The sequence below is a fragment of the Falco naumanni genome, chromosome 2, assembly GCF_017639655.2.
Source record: "Falco naumanni isolate bFalNau1 chromosome 2, bFalNau1.pat, whole genome shotgun sequence".
Lineage (NCBI taxonomy): Eukaryota > Metazoa > Chordata > Aves > Falconiformes > Falconidae > Falco > Falco naumanni.
The window spans coordinates 6060673-6077021 of NC_054055.1; the positions used below are offsets into that span (position 1 = coordinate 6060673).

A 16349-nucleotide genomic window follows, 5' to 3' on the forward strand; every position below is an offset into this window, starting at 1 on the left:
TTGTGGATGCCCTATGCCTGGAACTGTTCAAGGCCAGGTTTGACAGGACTTTGAGCAACCTGGTCTGGTAGAAGATGTCCTTGCCCATGGCAGGCAAGTAGGACTAGATGACCTTTGAAGGTCCCTTCCAACTCAAACCATTCTATAATTCTATGACATGGAGACATTCACATCCTAGCTACTTTGAGTAATTTTCTGGAGTTGACATATATAAAAACAAAAGCAAAAATGTCCCAAGTCTGGAAAGTTATTTTTCCTTAAAAATAAGTGCCTGCTGATAGTATAGGTACAATAAAAATAGGGAACTTTTAATGTTCTAAATTACTTTTACCTTATAAGAAAAAAACCCAAACAATGGCTTGTAATACATCCAATGAAAAATAGAAGCCCTAAGACTCCTGCATATTTATACACTTATTAGTTTTTTCCAGCCTTTATTTTAAAGTTTAGTTGGACATTTTCCTGGAAGCGTAGAAATAATACTGTAGGCATTATTACCTTTCTGGAATGAAAGGAACTTAGATAAAGAATAGCCTACTATATCTTCAAAAAGTAGCATGTTTCTTGAGTTCCATGTGCATTATATTTCCAATTTACATGGGGATTTGTAACAGCGGTGCTGCTCCCTGGGTGTTACTTACTTTGGATGGACTTCTCTAAGGCTGAGTTTACACAGCTGTGGAAGGAAAACCTAGCCACAATCAATTAAAAAGTGCAACACAAATCCTTTGGACAGCATTCTCAGGCTGTCCTGCTGTTGAGACAGCTACTATTCTCTGAGAATGAGTGCTCTAACTGTATTAAACTTAGTCCTAACCAAAATAAGCTTTTACTAATTTTCACTATTTAAGGAACATAAAGACCTGCCTTTGTCATTTTAAGTTTAAGCTGACTAAGCCTGGTAGAAACAGAACCTTAAAGAACTAAAGCAATTAGATCCATTTACAGAAGCCAGAAGAGTCTGTGGGTTTTAGACATGATGGGCTTGTATAGTCTGTACTTCTTATTCATGTGGACTCTCAGATTATGGGTTGATAGGTGGCATAATAAGTCACCTTTGTTTTCCTCCTGATAGCAGTGTGATGCTGAGCTGATCCTAACAGGTCACCAGTGTGCTGGCATTACCTGCACTTCTGATTACTGAACAACTAGAATAAGCACGCAAATGAGACCCCAGACGCCCTGTCTTTGTGTGGGACATATTTATTACCAACCTGCTGAATCCAACACACAAAGAAGGCCTCAGGGAATGTAGTATGTCTACAAGCCAATGCAAAAAGCACTGAGAAAAAAGAGCATAAATAAGCAGGCAGCTGAAAAGCCTAAACTCTAACTCACCAGCACATCAATAATACAATAATGTCGTCAAGCCACTGTGGACTCTGAACACTGCTTTCTCTGTTGTTCAGCTAATTAGTAAAAGAAGAGATTAAGGTCTTTAATCTCACTTGCTTTCTCTTTCTTCCCTCTTTTTACCTGAGAGTGTGCATGTATGTGTATATATATATTCCCTAAATGAACAAAGATAATACACACATTTCAATGTTGAAAACATGGGGTGGAGCACGAGTTTGTCTTTGCTTCCAACAAGAGGGTCATCTACATGACTTCAAATTTCAATGTACTGCGACTGCAAGGAGTCAGATGTGTGTGTGTTACAGGGTGGGAGGGGAGGGGGGATGCTGAACAGAGGATATGAATTTTAAGAAGTTTCCCGAATGAATATGACACTGTATTTCTCCCTATTCTCCTTAGGATGACAATCCAGAGGAGATAACCTCCTCCTCTGAAGGTAAAGTTAGTTTTTACCATAACAAATCCAACAAAAGAAAAGAAGAGGGAAACATGGGGGGTGGTGGGGTTGGTGGAGGGAGACACAAATTAAATGTCAAACTTTCTTTCCTTACTTGGAGATAACAGCATACTAAGAAACCTTCTTAGAAGCTTAACATAAATGCCTTTAAGCTGTTGCCAGCTGCAGTAAACCTCTCTCTCACCTTTCTTTCTCTCTTTCAAGATATCTTTGAATGCCTTCTCCTTCATCATAAATCAGACCTGTGAGCAATTATCACTCAAGCCGGATGGCAGCGGCCTGAGTGGCCACTGCTATTCCACTGCTGTAATCTGCACTTCGTCAGGTTACACTACCCTTGATGAAATTTCACATTTCTTTGCCAATGAGCGTTACCTCTCTGTTTATGACTCATTGTCTTTGCAGCAGAGAGCTGTGAATCTCATTCCTCTTCTTGAAATTGTTTAAGCAGCACAGTCCATCCGGTGGTGCTAAGCACCCTTAGCTCCCCGTTGGGGAGTCTTAGAGCATCCCAGAAGCACTGGGTTGTGCTGCTGCCTCAAATACTTACCCTGTATCTCTCAGCCACCTCTGAGGGAGGCATGGACGCAGACAGCCTCCTCTGGCCTCTGAGGCTGAGCACAGGGTGCTGATGCTACTGTCGCAACTCACAAGGAAACTCCCAAGTTTTCAGCATTGCCTTTTCCATCTATACGACCCCTTTGGTGACAGGTCGGTGACAGCAGTGGGAGCTCCAGGCCGCTCTCAGGTGCTGAGGGGCTGCGGTGGCAGGACCCACCTGGCCGCCCTCCCCTCAGCCCCCCCCCGCTGCACCTGGCCACCCTCACAGAGAAGGGGGTTTCTTTGGTGAGTTTCTCAGTCAGGAGTTTTTTAAAAAAAAAGAAAAATAAAAAAGCCCAACAAAATCAAACACACACACACACACCAAAAAAAACCCCAAACCAAAACAAAAACAACCAAAAAATCAAAAACACCCAAAGATCAGGGGAGAGTGCTCCAGCCTTCAACTCAGGGAAGTTTCTGGAGCTCTGCCCAGGTACCACCGTGGGTGGCTCATCCCTCACCACAGCCACCCAGCAACACGCGCAGCAGCCAGCATGAACCTTTCCAACACTGCGTTTTGCAAGCTTTATGAGGTGATTTCCCCACCACCACCACCACCATTCCCCTTAACCCCTCTCCCCAAATTACTTATTTATTTTTGAACAAAATCCCCAAACCAACCCAAAGGGCACATCCGCACCCTCAAGCCAACCTCCACCCCCGCGCACGGCTGTCGGACCAGCGAGAAAAGTATGTAGAGAGAGAAGTCACTCACCGTTGGCGGCGACACAGAGGTTTCCAGAGCCACTTTTAACTAAGAATGAATTAGGGACAAACTCTTCCTCAGAGTCAGAGTCCGCGGCCGGCTGGGCCGCGCCGTTGCCCAGCAACCGCCCCGGGCCCTCATTGGCCGGCGGCGAGGGGGGAGGGGAGGGGGACTGCTCGGGGGGGGTGGAGGAGGCGGACGAACAACGCAGGGGAGGACCTGCGGGCCACAAACACACACGGACACACAGAGAGAAAAGGGGGGGGGGGGGGGGGGGAGAACGACACACACACACACAAAAAAAAAAAAAAAAAAAAGAAATAAAGTAAACAAATAAACCCGACAAAACACAGACAGAGAGACAAAAATGTTGAGTCGGGGAACGAGGGAAGGCTGCCCCCCTCGACGCCTGCCCCAAAGGGGCAGCTCAGCCTGAGGGGGTCCGACTGCACATATCTGCCCGCCGGCGCTGAGGGGGCGTCGCTGTCCCCCGGGCGGTGACCCTCCCTTAAAACTCGTATCCATCCGAATTTTTTTTGTAATTTTGGTTTTGGAGGGAGCCCCTGGTGTGAGAGATGCTTCGTGCCACAGAGCAGGTACTCGCTGTCAGCGAAGACGAGCATCGACGCCGGGCAGCGTTGTGCTAAAGGGAAAACTTTTGCCTGACGTGTTGTGAGGTAAATTATTTCTGATTTTGTGTGAAAAGGGTAAGGTCCTTTTGGGGATTGGGTTTAACCATTCCCTTATCGAGTTTATAAGGCAAACAGCCCAAAACCTCCCTCAGGCGGGCAGAAGGTGGAGGAGGGCGCCAGGCATCACTATGTGGTGTTGAAGCATGTCAGCGAACCAACGTGCTGACACAGGGCAGAAGCAAAGCTCTGTGCAGTGTCATTTCATTGATTAAATCATAAGAAATGCAGCAAATTATGTTCTTAGATAGTATTTTACATAAAGCTGTGTCTGATCGAGGGAGACCTACTGGCTGCAAGGAAATTGGATCAGGTACATGGAGGTCAAGTAGATCCAATTCAAAAAGCACACTGTAAATAATGGTTATCAGGGTCTTATTCCAATCAGATTTTTAAGCAAAACTGGGAAATCAGAACGCCCAAACTGGTGAAAAAACTATTGGGCAAACGTGGAGGTCAGATATGTGCAGTACATCAATAAAAACAGGGGGAATATGAACACAGACATATAATAGGTTAAAATACAGGACAATGCATTTAAACATGAGCTTTTCCCCTTGATACATTTGATCTGGAAGTCATAATGATTAATCTCCCATATTTTCCCAAATACTGAAATGTTATCATGCAAAATCCATCAAAATAAAAGAATAACAGTCAGCACAAGAAAATTAGCAAACGTAAAAAATGATCTGTTTCTAAAAAAATACATTTTGAACATAACAGCATACAACATAGCTGTACAATATTTCTTATGAAACACAATATGAACACTTTAGAAAAGGACACAAACCCAAAACAATAAAGTGGGTTTAACATTTAAATCCCCCAAAGCTGGTTCTGCTAAGTTTCCTTCCACCTTGGTCATCAGTTTTTCTCATGACAAGCCCTTGGTTGTCACCTCCCTGGCATATACAGATCTTATAAATTTTGAATTATAATCAGAGCAGAAATTGTGGTGTGGGAGGCAAAGCCTGGGAACTGGGGAGAATATAGGACTGTACCTGTGCTCAGAGACACTCAAGTGACTGTGGTCACCCAAAGGAGAAGCCAGTCTTGGTAGAGACCCTACGCTTTCTTGCATGAACTGCAGTCTGGGCAGCGTGCAGACTGAGAGCAGAAGTAGTGAGCCCTGTGCGTTTTGTTATGGTCAGCAGTGGAGTTGTGCCGGTCTTGTTCTTTCTGACAACCCTCCAAACAAAGAACTTCCTCCTTTAGGAATGCAGCTTTTAAGGAATCTGCAGCCCACTTCACACTCCCTGATCCTTTTTGTGGTGCCAGAGCTGTAACCTTCCCATTGTGTTAACTACTGGTAGGAGCTGGAGAGAGACAGCAAAAAAGGGAGCTTGTGCAAGTGGATGAGCACGGCTTTCCCTGTCACAGACCCTGACGCGCAAATAGAGATTCAGCTCTAACTCTGATGTGCACTTGAAAAGAGCAAAGTCTACTTTGCGTCATCCTCTTTGCTGCAATGGAGATTTGATGAGCCCTGACATGTAATAAAGTTTAAATCATGACTTTGATTTGCTGTGCATTTCTAACAAAACAAGATAGTATGGTCAGAGCCTGAATCTAGCATGATGATGAGTGAAATGGAAAGAAGGTGTTAAACCTATGTCTTCCTATAGACCCATACAGTTTTTCAGAGTCCTTTGTAACTGGACAACACATTCTTCGAGCCATTAAGAAAGACAAACTAGATTATTTAAAAAAATATTTCTCATCTCTGACTCACTTACCCAAAGACCAGTAAAAATGCTTACAAAGGAGGTAAATGGTGTGACTACCTGTGACAAAAATTTGTGTGGTAAATTACAGTAGACCCGCAATGCTGTCCCTGTGTTTTGGTCAGACAGAACGCTTGGCATATCTGTACATGTAGTCTGTAGTCTGAACATAAAGACCAGGAGCAGAATGAGCTGAATTTGGAATCATAACCCTAAAGCCAAAATGTCAGTGCTTTTGTTAGCCCACATCAGAAACCTTCTGCCATTTCCACATGGTTGCAGGTTGGGTTTTTCGGTATGAGCTTTTACCATCTCCCAGTATTGCAGTTTTGGCAAAGATAAAAGAGAAATTATGAAAAAGCCTGAAACCTTTGTTATGGAAATTTTGGATTTTAATCAACTGTGCCATTTCAGAGTGCACATGAGAAGTTCCCGTTGTTACACACACTTCCAGCAGTGCATGAGCTGACCTTTACAAGGGAAGGTTCCCTAGGAATCGTGAGTATTACTGAGGGCTGCGCCACTGTGAAGGCTACTGGCACATACCACTGTGTTCCCTGGAAAATTTTCTTTCTGGCACACAATATTGGTGTGGACGAGATTTGGAGATATTGAAGATTTGACAAGCTGCTGGATGGAAGGTGTGCACTGGTCTTCTGTGCTGACAACATCCAATTAAAACATATGGGGAGCAAAGCAATACCTTTCTTCTTAACATATCAGCCACTCTATTTGTAAAACAGGGATGTCTTAAGTTGTGGAACCTTTAAGAGATTGCCTCCTTTTCTCTGCTTGGACAGAAACCCAAAAATTAAATCTGACCTTTTTGCAAAAAATAAACCAACAGAAAAATGAAAGATACAAGTGCGTATCCTTCTCAGACAAGTATCTCATTGAATTTACTGCAGCTGCAGGTCCAAGTAAAACAAGCAGGATTCGGCCTGTAAACTTTCATTCCAGCTGCCAGAGCAAAATTTCTAATTGATTAGTACAAAATGAATTCGCAGCAATCCTGGGTTGCTATGGAACCTGAACAAGTAGGCCAAGTCACTTTGCAGTATGTGCTGTTTCTCCTTCAAAAATACAAAACAGAAGGACTAGATAACACATTCATTATGCACACTCTTGCAATTTGGAAGCTAACTCAAAGAAAAACAAAACGGATTCCAAGTATGGGCCCCTTGGCATCAATTTGTAACAATCTTGTATATCCGCTTGCAGTGAACAGTCAAAATTATGTTCTTTGGACTTGAGGCAGGAATAATATAAGTTGAATGTCTCTGTATGGATGATACGTTACTTGCACATATTCGGAGGAAAACCGAACATAAACTTTTGTTTTATCTATGTACCAGTATTTCAGATTAAGATTTTAAAAAATTGGGAAGATATCTTACAGTCTCTGGTAGATTTATGAAAGCACTTACGAAACACAAACTTTGGAAATAGATTAACGTGAAGAATCTGTTCCCCAACTTAACGAAAGAACTCTGCAAAATTCAGGCAACAGCTTTAAATTTAGGGAAAAGACAGCCAGAGCAGACTCTAAATAGTTAGGGAAAAGAAAGACAAACAATAAACATGCCTTCAGTTTATGCTACACATTTGGCTGTAATATTTCAGACTGTGTGTGTTTCTAGAATTACTCTGTCTCTTGCAGGATTTGGCCTTCAGAGATCAAGGGCTGATTTAAAACGGGTGTATTCATGCTAGTGTGAATAGAAAGGCTGCCAAGAATATAGAATACTCAAGGAAGTACTTTTAGATGAAGGACAGTAAATTGTTTCATAGACTATATTCGGTGGATTATACTCATATGTTTACAATTTGTCCCAGAAGAGGTGGAGAAGAGTGGATATACAAACGCTGACTTTTCACAGAACTGATACAACAAAGCAATAGGATTTAACAGTGTTCAATATACCCAGAATGGTATTATCTGAAATCAATAAAAATAATAATTAATACAGCTTTTTTCCCATAGTACCTTCTTGTGTCAAACTTCAATCAAGAATATTTAAGAGCTTTACAAGCATTGAGTAGGTAAGATTTTAAATCCTGTTATCAGATCTATTGGGATCTGTTATCAGTTTGGCTGACAAAATTAGATTGACTGGGGAGCAGACTTACACTTCTGACAATTAAGGAAACTGAGGCGCAGAGAAGTGAATTAATTTGATTCAACATTCTGTTTTTTCCTGTATCTGCATACTGTATCTCTAGCCACCGAAATACTCTACAAGGCTGTTTTCCACACTCAAAATATTTTAAATTAGCAGAATTCCTGCCATAAAGGAAGGACAGAGTGTGGACAGAAGTACTGTCAGCACAATTACCTCCTCAGTACAGCAACTACAGTAGTTCTCACCTAAGAACTTTTGCATTAAGTCATACCACTGAAAATGCTTGGCCTTTGTACAACCTTAAAATATGGAAGTTTCAAATGGTGGTACCGGTGCACCAGTAACGGTAAGCACCATTACTAACAAAAGATATCACAATACAGCTCTGGCCTTTAAAATGTAGGGCACTGGTATGTGTTGTGGGCTCATAGGGAGGCTGTGTAAATGATAGCAGAGTGTATTCTGTAGTGTGCTGGGTGGGTGCATTATCCTGTCAAAAGAAAAAGAGTGGAAACAGATGCACTTCTTTTTCTGTCTTCCCCTCACTTTGCGCAGTGGTTTTGAGTGATTTTTATTGACATTGAAACTAAATCTTACTGATCTATATTGAAACTGTAGCTAGTCTTGCGCTGGAGAAAACCATCACCTGCTTATGCAACAGAAATGCTTAGCTACCTCTCTCTGATAAAAGAAATTAATTAATAAATAAATCTAAAACTCAGGCAACTTCATCCCACAACACATCTTATTGATTGAAACCCCACAAGCATGAAGCAGTACTGCAGGGTTGGGATCTTCTTACATGAAAGAGCTATATTGGAAAAATGGCAAGTGGAGTGGGTACCAGGACATCCCAAGCAGCCCCTCTGAGATGGATTGCTGACACATGGGACAAGGTGGGAAGGACATTGCCTGCCTGGCAGTGTTCAGTTCCCCACAGAATATAATAGGCAGTGATTTGCTCCACTGGTATTTCAGGACATCAGCGATCCTATTGGCTTGAGGAGGGGAGTGGGAGAGTATCTGGCATTTTGCTTTTCAAGGTGAAGGGGAATGAACTATTTCAAGATAAGCCCTAATTATCACATGGCGAAAGACTGTTCCAGCATCCAGGAGCTTTGCTCTCTCAGAGACAGAGAAAAGATTTTTCCTAAGGGACAAACAGCATTCATGCCTTTTTCATGGCAGCATATCGTGCCTTTCCTGTGGACAGTATAAAACACCTCTGGAAAAAGAGCAAGCTCAACTAGCTGTCTGGCAAAACATGTCAGTGAATCATAGGAGTAAGGAATTGTTGCACAGATTTATTGCGGTTCTTTAACAATAGGTGGTCACAACATTCTTAGTTCATCAGGAAATATATATCTTGTGTTTAGAACTGATTAAAAAAGCAGTCTTGGAAAACTACTCTTAGTTATTTATATTTCCTGAATTTCCACCTGCATTTATGTTTATTTTATTTAATTTAATTTTGTGTATTTGATTTATAGCTACAGAGCCAGAGGGGAGAATAAATGAAATAAAGGGGACAAATTAATATCATCTTAACAAGAAAAACCTGGGCAGCTGCCATGTCACCAAAATTAAGAAATGAGTAGTTTAGCCTCAAAAATGAGAAATAATCACATGCCCTGTATGAAGACTGGTATATTGGGAAAAAAGGGCCATGCAAGGTTAAGAAGAAATGAATAAATTCACTTGGACTGAAGTGGAGTATGCAGAACACATGTTACATGAACTTCACCTGCCTTGCAGGTGATTTGTGTTACTCTTGCAAACTGTGCTTCCCCTCCCCACCCCCCCCCCACCCCCCCCCACCCCCCCCGCCCCGTGCTGTGAAGATATGCAATAATTTTTTTTATCCATTTGCCAGGATGGTATAGTTTCTAGCAAGGAAGTCACAAAGTCACCATCAGCAGGAACTCAGGAACATTCTTGCTCATACAGGGCAGACCTCCCTTCGGGTGGAAAATGTCCGGAATGGTGGCAGCTCTGTGAGGGACGATGTGATGCTGGGATGTGTAAGAGCAACACAACTGTATGCTGTTCCCTTCCTCTGTCCCAGCAGAACTCATGGACCAAGCGGTTAGGCCTTGTGCAATTATTCTCCAAATGAAGCAGAAGGTAGAAAGGGACAAGAAATAACCCAGACCTCAGATCTCCTTTCCCACAGCTCCTGAGGTTACTAACCTGACCCAAACCAGCAGAAAACAATTATCCATTGAGCAAGATGGAGAGGAGCAGGGAGGAAATTGTTCCCTTCTGAAATGCAGTTCCTCTGGGGCTTGGGGTTCTCTGGAGCGGCACAGCCGCACTTATAATTTTTTTGCCAACACAAGAAAATAATATGGCAGATTTTCAGAAAATTACACGGGCAATTGCCTGAGCCGGATACTCAGCTTGCTCATTTGTAGGCACAACAGTAGAAACAGATTGTATAAGTTAGCTACACGATTTTCTGAAACATCGGTCTCCAAGGAAGAGATTGTGTTGTTATTCAAAAGCACAAGCAGGTAATATAATTTCCAAGTATATGGGAGATTGCTTGTATCTCTTTCAAAATCAAAGAAGTAAGGATCAAGAAAGAAAGACTCTCTTCTGACAGAGGCAGTATAAATAAACCTAATCGCCACAGAATATTTATATCATTCCTTGAGAAATATTTATGCAAGTAATTCACATCATCTAAAGTTTTAAGGAAAATGCAAGCCCCTAATTATGGATCAGCATTACAAAAGCTTGTGCAGCTTTACTCAAACCCAACGTGTAAAAGAATAATGTAATCAGTAGGAAGGCTGATGAGCTGCCTGTGAAGTGGCCTCTCTCAATCTGACACTAATGCTCTATCTGATCCAAAACACCCGATATAAGACATGAAGTTCTCTGCAAATGATTACATGCAAATCTCCTAAAAGATCCATTTTCCCATATTTAAACACCAGGCTGTAGGCTTTGTAGGAATTGCTTTCTCTAACCTTAACGCTAACAGAAAGGTTTACACTAGCCTTGCAAAACTTCTTCTCTATTGCCCTAGCAGGGAACAGTTATTATACACAGTCATTACAAGGCTTTTTCACCTGCCCTAGCAAATAAAATTTACACAAATATCTTGCAGGGTGGTTGGCGCTAATTTTCTAAAATTAACTTCTGAAGTAGTGCCAGAGGAGACAAACCTATGGAACACTACAAACCAACCAAAATTGTGTGACATTAGAACCCACGTACCAGGGAGCAAAACTAATTCATCCTATAGCCAAAGCACCAAAAAGCCACAAGTTCAGCTCATGGTTAATGATACACTCTATGACATTCCTGGCCAGTGAGGGTGGGGTTTACATACATTGTATGTATGTAATACATACGTGGTGAGGCAAACTATAAAGAATAAAATATATATTTCCCAATGTTAACTAGATAATCACAAATGAGCATCTCTTGAAAGGAATGAAGGTTGCAGTTGTTAAGAGAAATCTGGTACTTGTCTGTGGAATTGAAAGGGTAATGTGACACTGTGCGGTATAGTCACTATAAGGTTTCCCTGCAGTCAGGGGAAGTACAGCCTTATCTTCCAGAGGCCACTTAATTCTGTCTCCAGTCTGAATTGGAGTGTCTTATTTCTCTTCATCGATTATACAGGGAGCCTTGGGTGATCCTAATTGAGGTGCATAAGCGAAAGTGGCATGAACTTTGGGCTTAATGTCTAGAACCCACCTGAAGATAAGGCAATCTCACGGGCAGTTTTTTGGCAGTGATGTTTCGTTTCACTCCACAATACCTAAGACCCCATCACATGTGCAGACTTAACACTTCCCTGGCAAGCTCAAAGACAGAGGTGCTGTCTAGTAGCGATGGAAGTGGAGACTAAACACGTAGGCAGCTGGAGATAAAAGTTGCAGTGAAGGAGAACTTTGTAGCAATGATATTTTATGCTTCTCTTGGGAAGAAACATAGTCTGCCTGTGCAAGTAACAGTCCAAGGAAAACACGCAGCTGCAGATCTCTGGAGCATGACAAAGGGGTATCAAAGTTATACTGCAGTAAGAATCCAACCCATATATCCCTAAGCAATCTGGGGAGGAAATCTGGGGTGAGAGGAATGTTGCCTGAATAAAGAGACTGTATCTGTTCCTAGTTCCGTTAAAATTACTGTTGACTTTGGATTTCTGCACTGCATAAAGCTAATGAACATACTTGTCTAGCCTCTTACTGGGACAATTTCCTCATGATCACACTTTTTATCCCCATTAGGGCTGGATGCTTGCATCCCTAAAATTGTATGGACATAATTGTCCAGTGACTGTTATTTCTTATATTATGGCCAATCTCCCTTAATTTTAGAAGACCTTATTTCCAGTGCATGATTTCAAACACAGCAAACAGTATCCCTTCAGCATCAAAGAGTCATGGTTCAGAAGATCTCTTTCTTCAGCTGAGAGAAGAGATCAAGGCAATGTGGTGCTAGAAGACTTCTTTTTAGATGGACTTCTAAAGGTATCTGATTAAGAATAAAGATTATTTTCCATAGCAGTTTCTTTCTGTGAGGTAGCCCTGGGCCTCTGGACTTGAAAACAGTAGAAAATGTGAGGCTCCTGCAGAATGGGAAGCAGGATGGCTGTACTGGAGTGATTCTGAGCCTGAGTTAATGTGCTCTATGCACAAGCTAAAGGGGCTGCACCCCACGCTAGCACCTCTGCACAGCACCATGCTGCAGACCCCTAAGTCCACCTTTCTGCATGCAGGTTGATGGTGGGTGTAATTCCTTTCCCTTTGACCCTGAGAGAGACCTGCTTTGTAACCTGGAGAAGAACTCCTCAGACCTGTCTGGTCTGATCCTTATGCATTGGGCTATCATTTAGCATCCACCTCATGCTCCCCGAGGAATGCATTTGTATCTTGCACATACCCTGTGCCTAGCACAGCTCATTAAAAGTCAAACTTATCCTGTGTCTTCCAATAGTTTTGATCATTTCTGTCTATTTATTCTGCAGGATTTTCAAGACATGGGCTGCTTCTCCCTGTATGCATGTGAAGCTAGCATAACAGCAGGACCTTGATCCTGTGGCTGGCCATTAGGTGTTCTTGCAATGCAACCTGTGAGAGCAGGGAAGTTGTTTGTGCTCGAGTAGCTGTAATTATTGTGGAGGGGAGCTGTTCACAATGTTCTGTAGGCAGTGAGAGGCTGAGAGTGTCCCTTTGCTACAATCTGAAGGTAAGACAAGTGCTATGTTTCCAGGGAGGTCGAAGTGAAGACCACACACTTACTGAAAAAGCTGCGAAGATGTGCAGCCCTCATTGCTTTAATCAAATTCCCCCTTATAAACCTGTACTTCAGCTTTGTTTTCCCAGAAAACTTCCTGAATTTTTGCTAAGGCAAAGAGCCAAAATAGAGCTGTGCTTCTGTAGGGGATGCTGTTTTCTCCCGGGAAAGGCTGCCAGTCAGTGGTATTGCCCAAGCCGGTAATGCAGGAATATGACAATATTTTGCCAGAAAAAAACTGGTGTTGGACCAAAATCTGTGATTGACTTTACATTTGTTTCAGGCTTAGAATAACATTAGCAAGTAAAGAGCAACAGTAACCTGCAAGAAAAAAAGGAAATCAGTAGAGGCAAAGTTTCAGGTTATTGAATGGCATTTCCAGTCCCAAAATGGGAACAATTATTTTTCCTCCAGACAGCGAACCAACTTGCAAATGCAATAGAAAGACTTCAGAAAATTTCAGAGATATCATTGATATTACTGGGTTTTTTCTCCAAAGCCTTGATTAAGATCTTTAAAGCTGCAATTTAAATACCTTAATCATTACTTTACTGACTTCTGCCCTATAAGAAAAAAATCTTTACCTTGACTTTTGTTCAGTTCCCTGCTCCATGAAAAATGTGAGATTTTTCAAGTCACTATAAAAAGAAAGGTCCCAAATAATTGTCTGGATACAGACAGATACCAGAGATTGTCTGGATACAGGGATGGTAATGATAATTCAAAACAGATAGAAGGCACATGACAATTAGTTGTAAAAAAAATTAAAATCCCAGTAGTTTGGAGAAGGATTCACAGAAGCATGAGCTATAAGAAGTAGAGCTAGATCAAGAGAAAAGTATAACCATGGTCCCATTCACTTATCAATCTCTCTCTCTCATTCCCATAGCATGTCTGTTTTCCTGAGGGATAGTTAAAGAAATCTGCTATCTTCAAGAAAAAGCTGATTTAGAAATATGAGGGTGGTATTAGAAAATAATTCAGTGCTTGGAAATATGACACCTGAACTCCTGTAAAAATATGCTACAGGTTTTGCCAGAACACAACAAGCTACTGGTCCACCTGATTTACCATCTTTTCTCCATCACTGAATAATTCCAACCACGCAGTGCTCCTGTAAAGCAGTTAATTACACCCTTATGGTACAGGGATAAATCTCTTTCTGGTACTATATAGTAATCAGGGTTGTCACAGAATAACAGAATTGTTGGGACTGGAAGGGACCTCTGGACACCATCTAGTCCAACCCCCTGCTAAAGCAGGTACTCCTAGAGCAGGTTGCACAGAGCCACGTCCAGGTGAGATTTGAATGTCTCTGGAGAAGGAGACCCCACAGCCTCTCTGGGCAGCCTGTGCCAGGGCTCTGTCACCCTCAAGGTAAGGAAGTCTTTCCTCACATTCAGATGGAAGTTCCCGTGTTGCACTTTGTGCCCATTGCCCCTTGTCCTGTCGCTGGGCACCACTGAACAGATCCTGGCCCTGGCCTCCCTGACACTCACTCTTAAGATATTTGTATACATTGATAAGATCTTATGCAAAAAAGTAAGATGACTAATAGCCGTTATTTTTTCCTGACTGCTGAAATACTATGTTGTATTTGTGTTCCAACTTATAGGTAATTATTTTCTCGGTCTAAGGTGTTTGCCTCAAAACTAACACGTAACAGGTAATTTCACATACTAGCAGTGAAATATTCCCTGCTTTTTTAAATGTAATTGTTTTGATCATGATAAAATGTTAATGGGAGCTAAAGGTCCTTATGATTTGGGTAACAAACAGCCCTCATTGGTTATCTTGTCCATCTCTGAGGTAGTTATTCACTAAGGCGTAGAAGTCCTTCCTATAACAAGTCTAATTTTAAATTCCTGATAAGTTAGGTTGGGCAGCCTATTCCAGAGTTTTAGAGGTCTAACAACGCCTACTCTCTTATGTTTATGTTAAACTGCACTGAACATGCTTCAATAGGCTGGTGAATGGACTAAGAAATGTAGTGGTCTCTTTTTATCTGTATTTTGAGGATTACCTGCCTGACCTCTTTGACAGGCTTGACCTTCTGTACACTGTTCAATGGTTTATACAACTACTTTCTTTCTTACGATTCTTTTCAAACTAAAGACCCTGATCTGCAAGCACCCTGCAGACCCAGCTGCCTTTCATCAGATTGCTACATAGTCCACATGTGTGTCAGCCAAATGTCTGGAGTGGAGAAGATCTTGCTAAACAGACCTTGAGGCAATTCTGCAGGCGTTACAGTGGCTCTACCATGTTTTAACGAGCAACTCTGGCTTCAGTTTTGCCCTAATTTTTACCTTTTGGCTATCTCTGCATACATTCATATGAGCTATGTTTTCCCCATGCTCTCCTAAATTTTGATTGTGCAGCACCTGTATGCACAGAGAAGAGGTGCGCTTTTTTTTTTTTCTTTTTTTTTTTTTTTTTTTTTTTTTCACTTGGACAGTTTTTTAAGTGATGCTTTTCATTTAAAAAAACCCACCTCAACACAACACAAAACCTTGAAAAGCCGAGAAGTGGAAAAACCACTTTTCAAAATATATAACTTTTTTGGCTCTATATATCATCAGTTTTCTTTTGTTCATAAACTGTTAAAAATCACAGGAGATGGCAACATGAATATAAATGATGCTGATGGAGATTCCTGAAGTCCCGGATGGTCAGCAAACTTCATCACTTCTAGGGGCTACCCAGTCGTGTAGGTTTCTGTGCTCATTAAGCGTCTTGCTACTTAACCTGCTGGTTCCCTGATTTCTTAACACTAAGAAAAGTAATATCAGAGAGAAGCCTGGATCTTGCCTGACCTTGCTGGAGTGTACATTGAGATGAAGAACCCTCTAAAATCTTCAAAAGGCCTTAAAGTAGCAAATCCCACCCAAACTGAATGAAGCTAGAATCATGGTTCCCCACTTTTTGGGGAAAAGCTCCATTTCCTAGATTATTTTAGAAGGGATGGGTGCTGTCATCACACACCCATCTTCAGAAGATGGCTAGAAAGACTGACACTTGAAGGCTTCCTGTTAGTTTCACTGGAAGATTTAGAATATTCTTATAGGAAAACACATAGGAGACACGCAAGCTGCCTGTGCCATCAGGGTGGGAAGCAATTCTGTGTGGTAGGTTGAGTAGAACTTCCTCTGCTTATCTCCAGGGCCACCTGCCTCCTTCACTTCCACTTTCACGTGCAAAGTATGAAAAGCAAAATTTAGATGGCTTTTCCATATGGGGTGACTATCTCCCAATCTCTTTGGGACCAAATATCCCAAATTTCACCAGGTTTCTTAACTCCTAAATTATCTGTGATGGACAGCACATAAAAGTCACAATTTGCAGACCCCAGTCCTTAGAGATAAGAACGAGAATTCACCTTTTCTTACTTAAACTGAGATGCTGAAGTCGTCGAGTGTTAAGTCCCTGACA

The 16349-nt window shown here is 41.8% G+C and overlaps 1 protein-coding gene across 6 annotated transcripts in view; it reads right to left on the minus strand.

Annotated features, from left to right (window-relative positions):
- TENM4 (teneurin transmembrane protein 4) overlaps positions 1-16349 on the minus strand; it is a 358763-nt gene that overhangs the window by 268689 nt on the left and 73725 nt on the right. For 4 of the 6 annotated variants that reach the window (XM_040584315.1, XM_040584317.1, XM_040584318.1 and 1 more), the window contains exon 3: positions 3132-3341. The exons of the other annotated variants lie outside the window; for them this stretch is intronic. In XM_040584315.1, coding sequence (XP_040440249.1) covers positions 3132-3341 — 210 coding nt within the window. The remainder of the gene's footprint in view (positions 1-3131; positions 3342-16349) is intronic. 6 annotated transcript variants of the gene reach the window in all.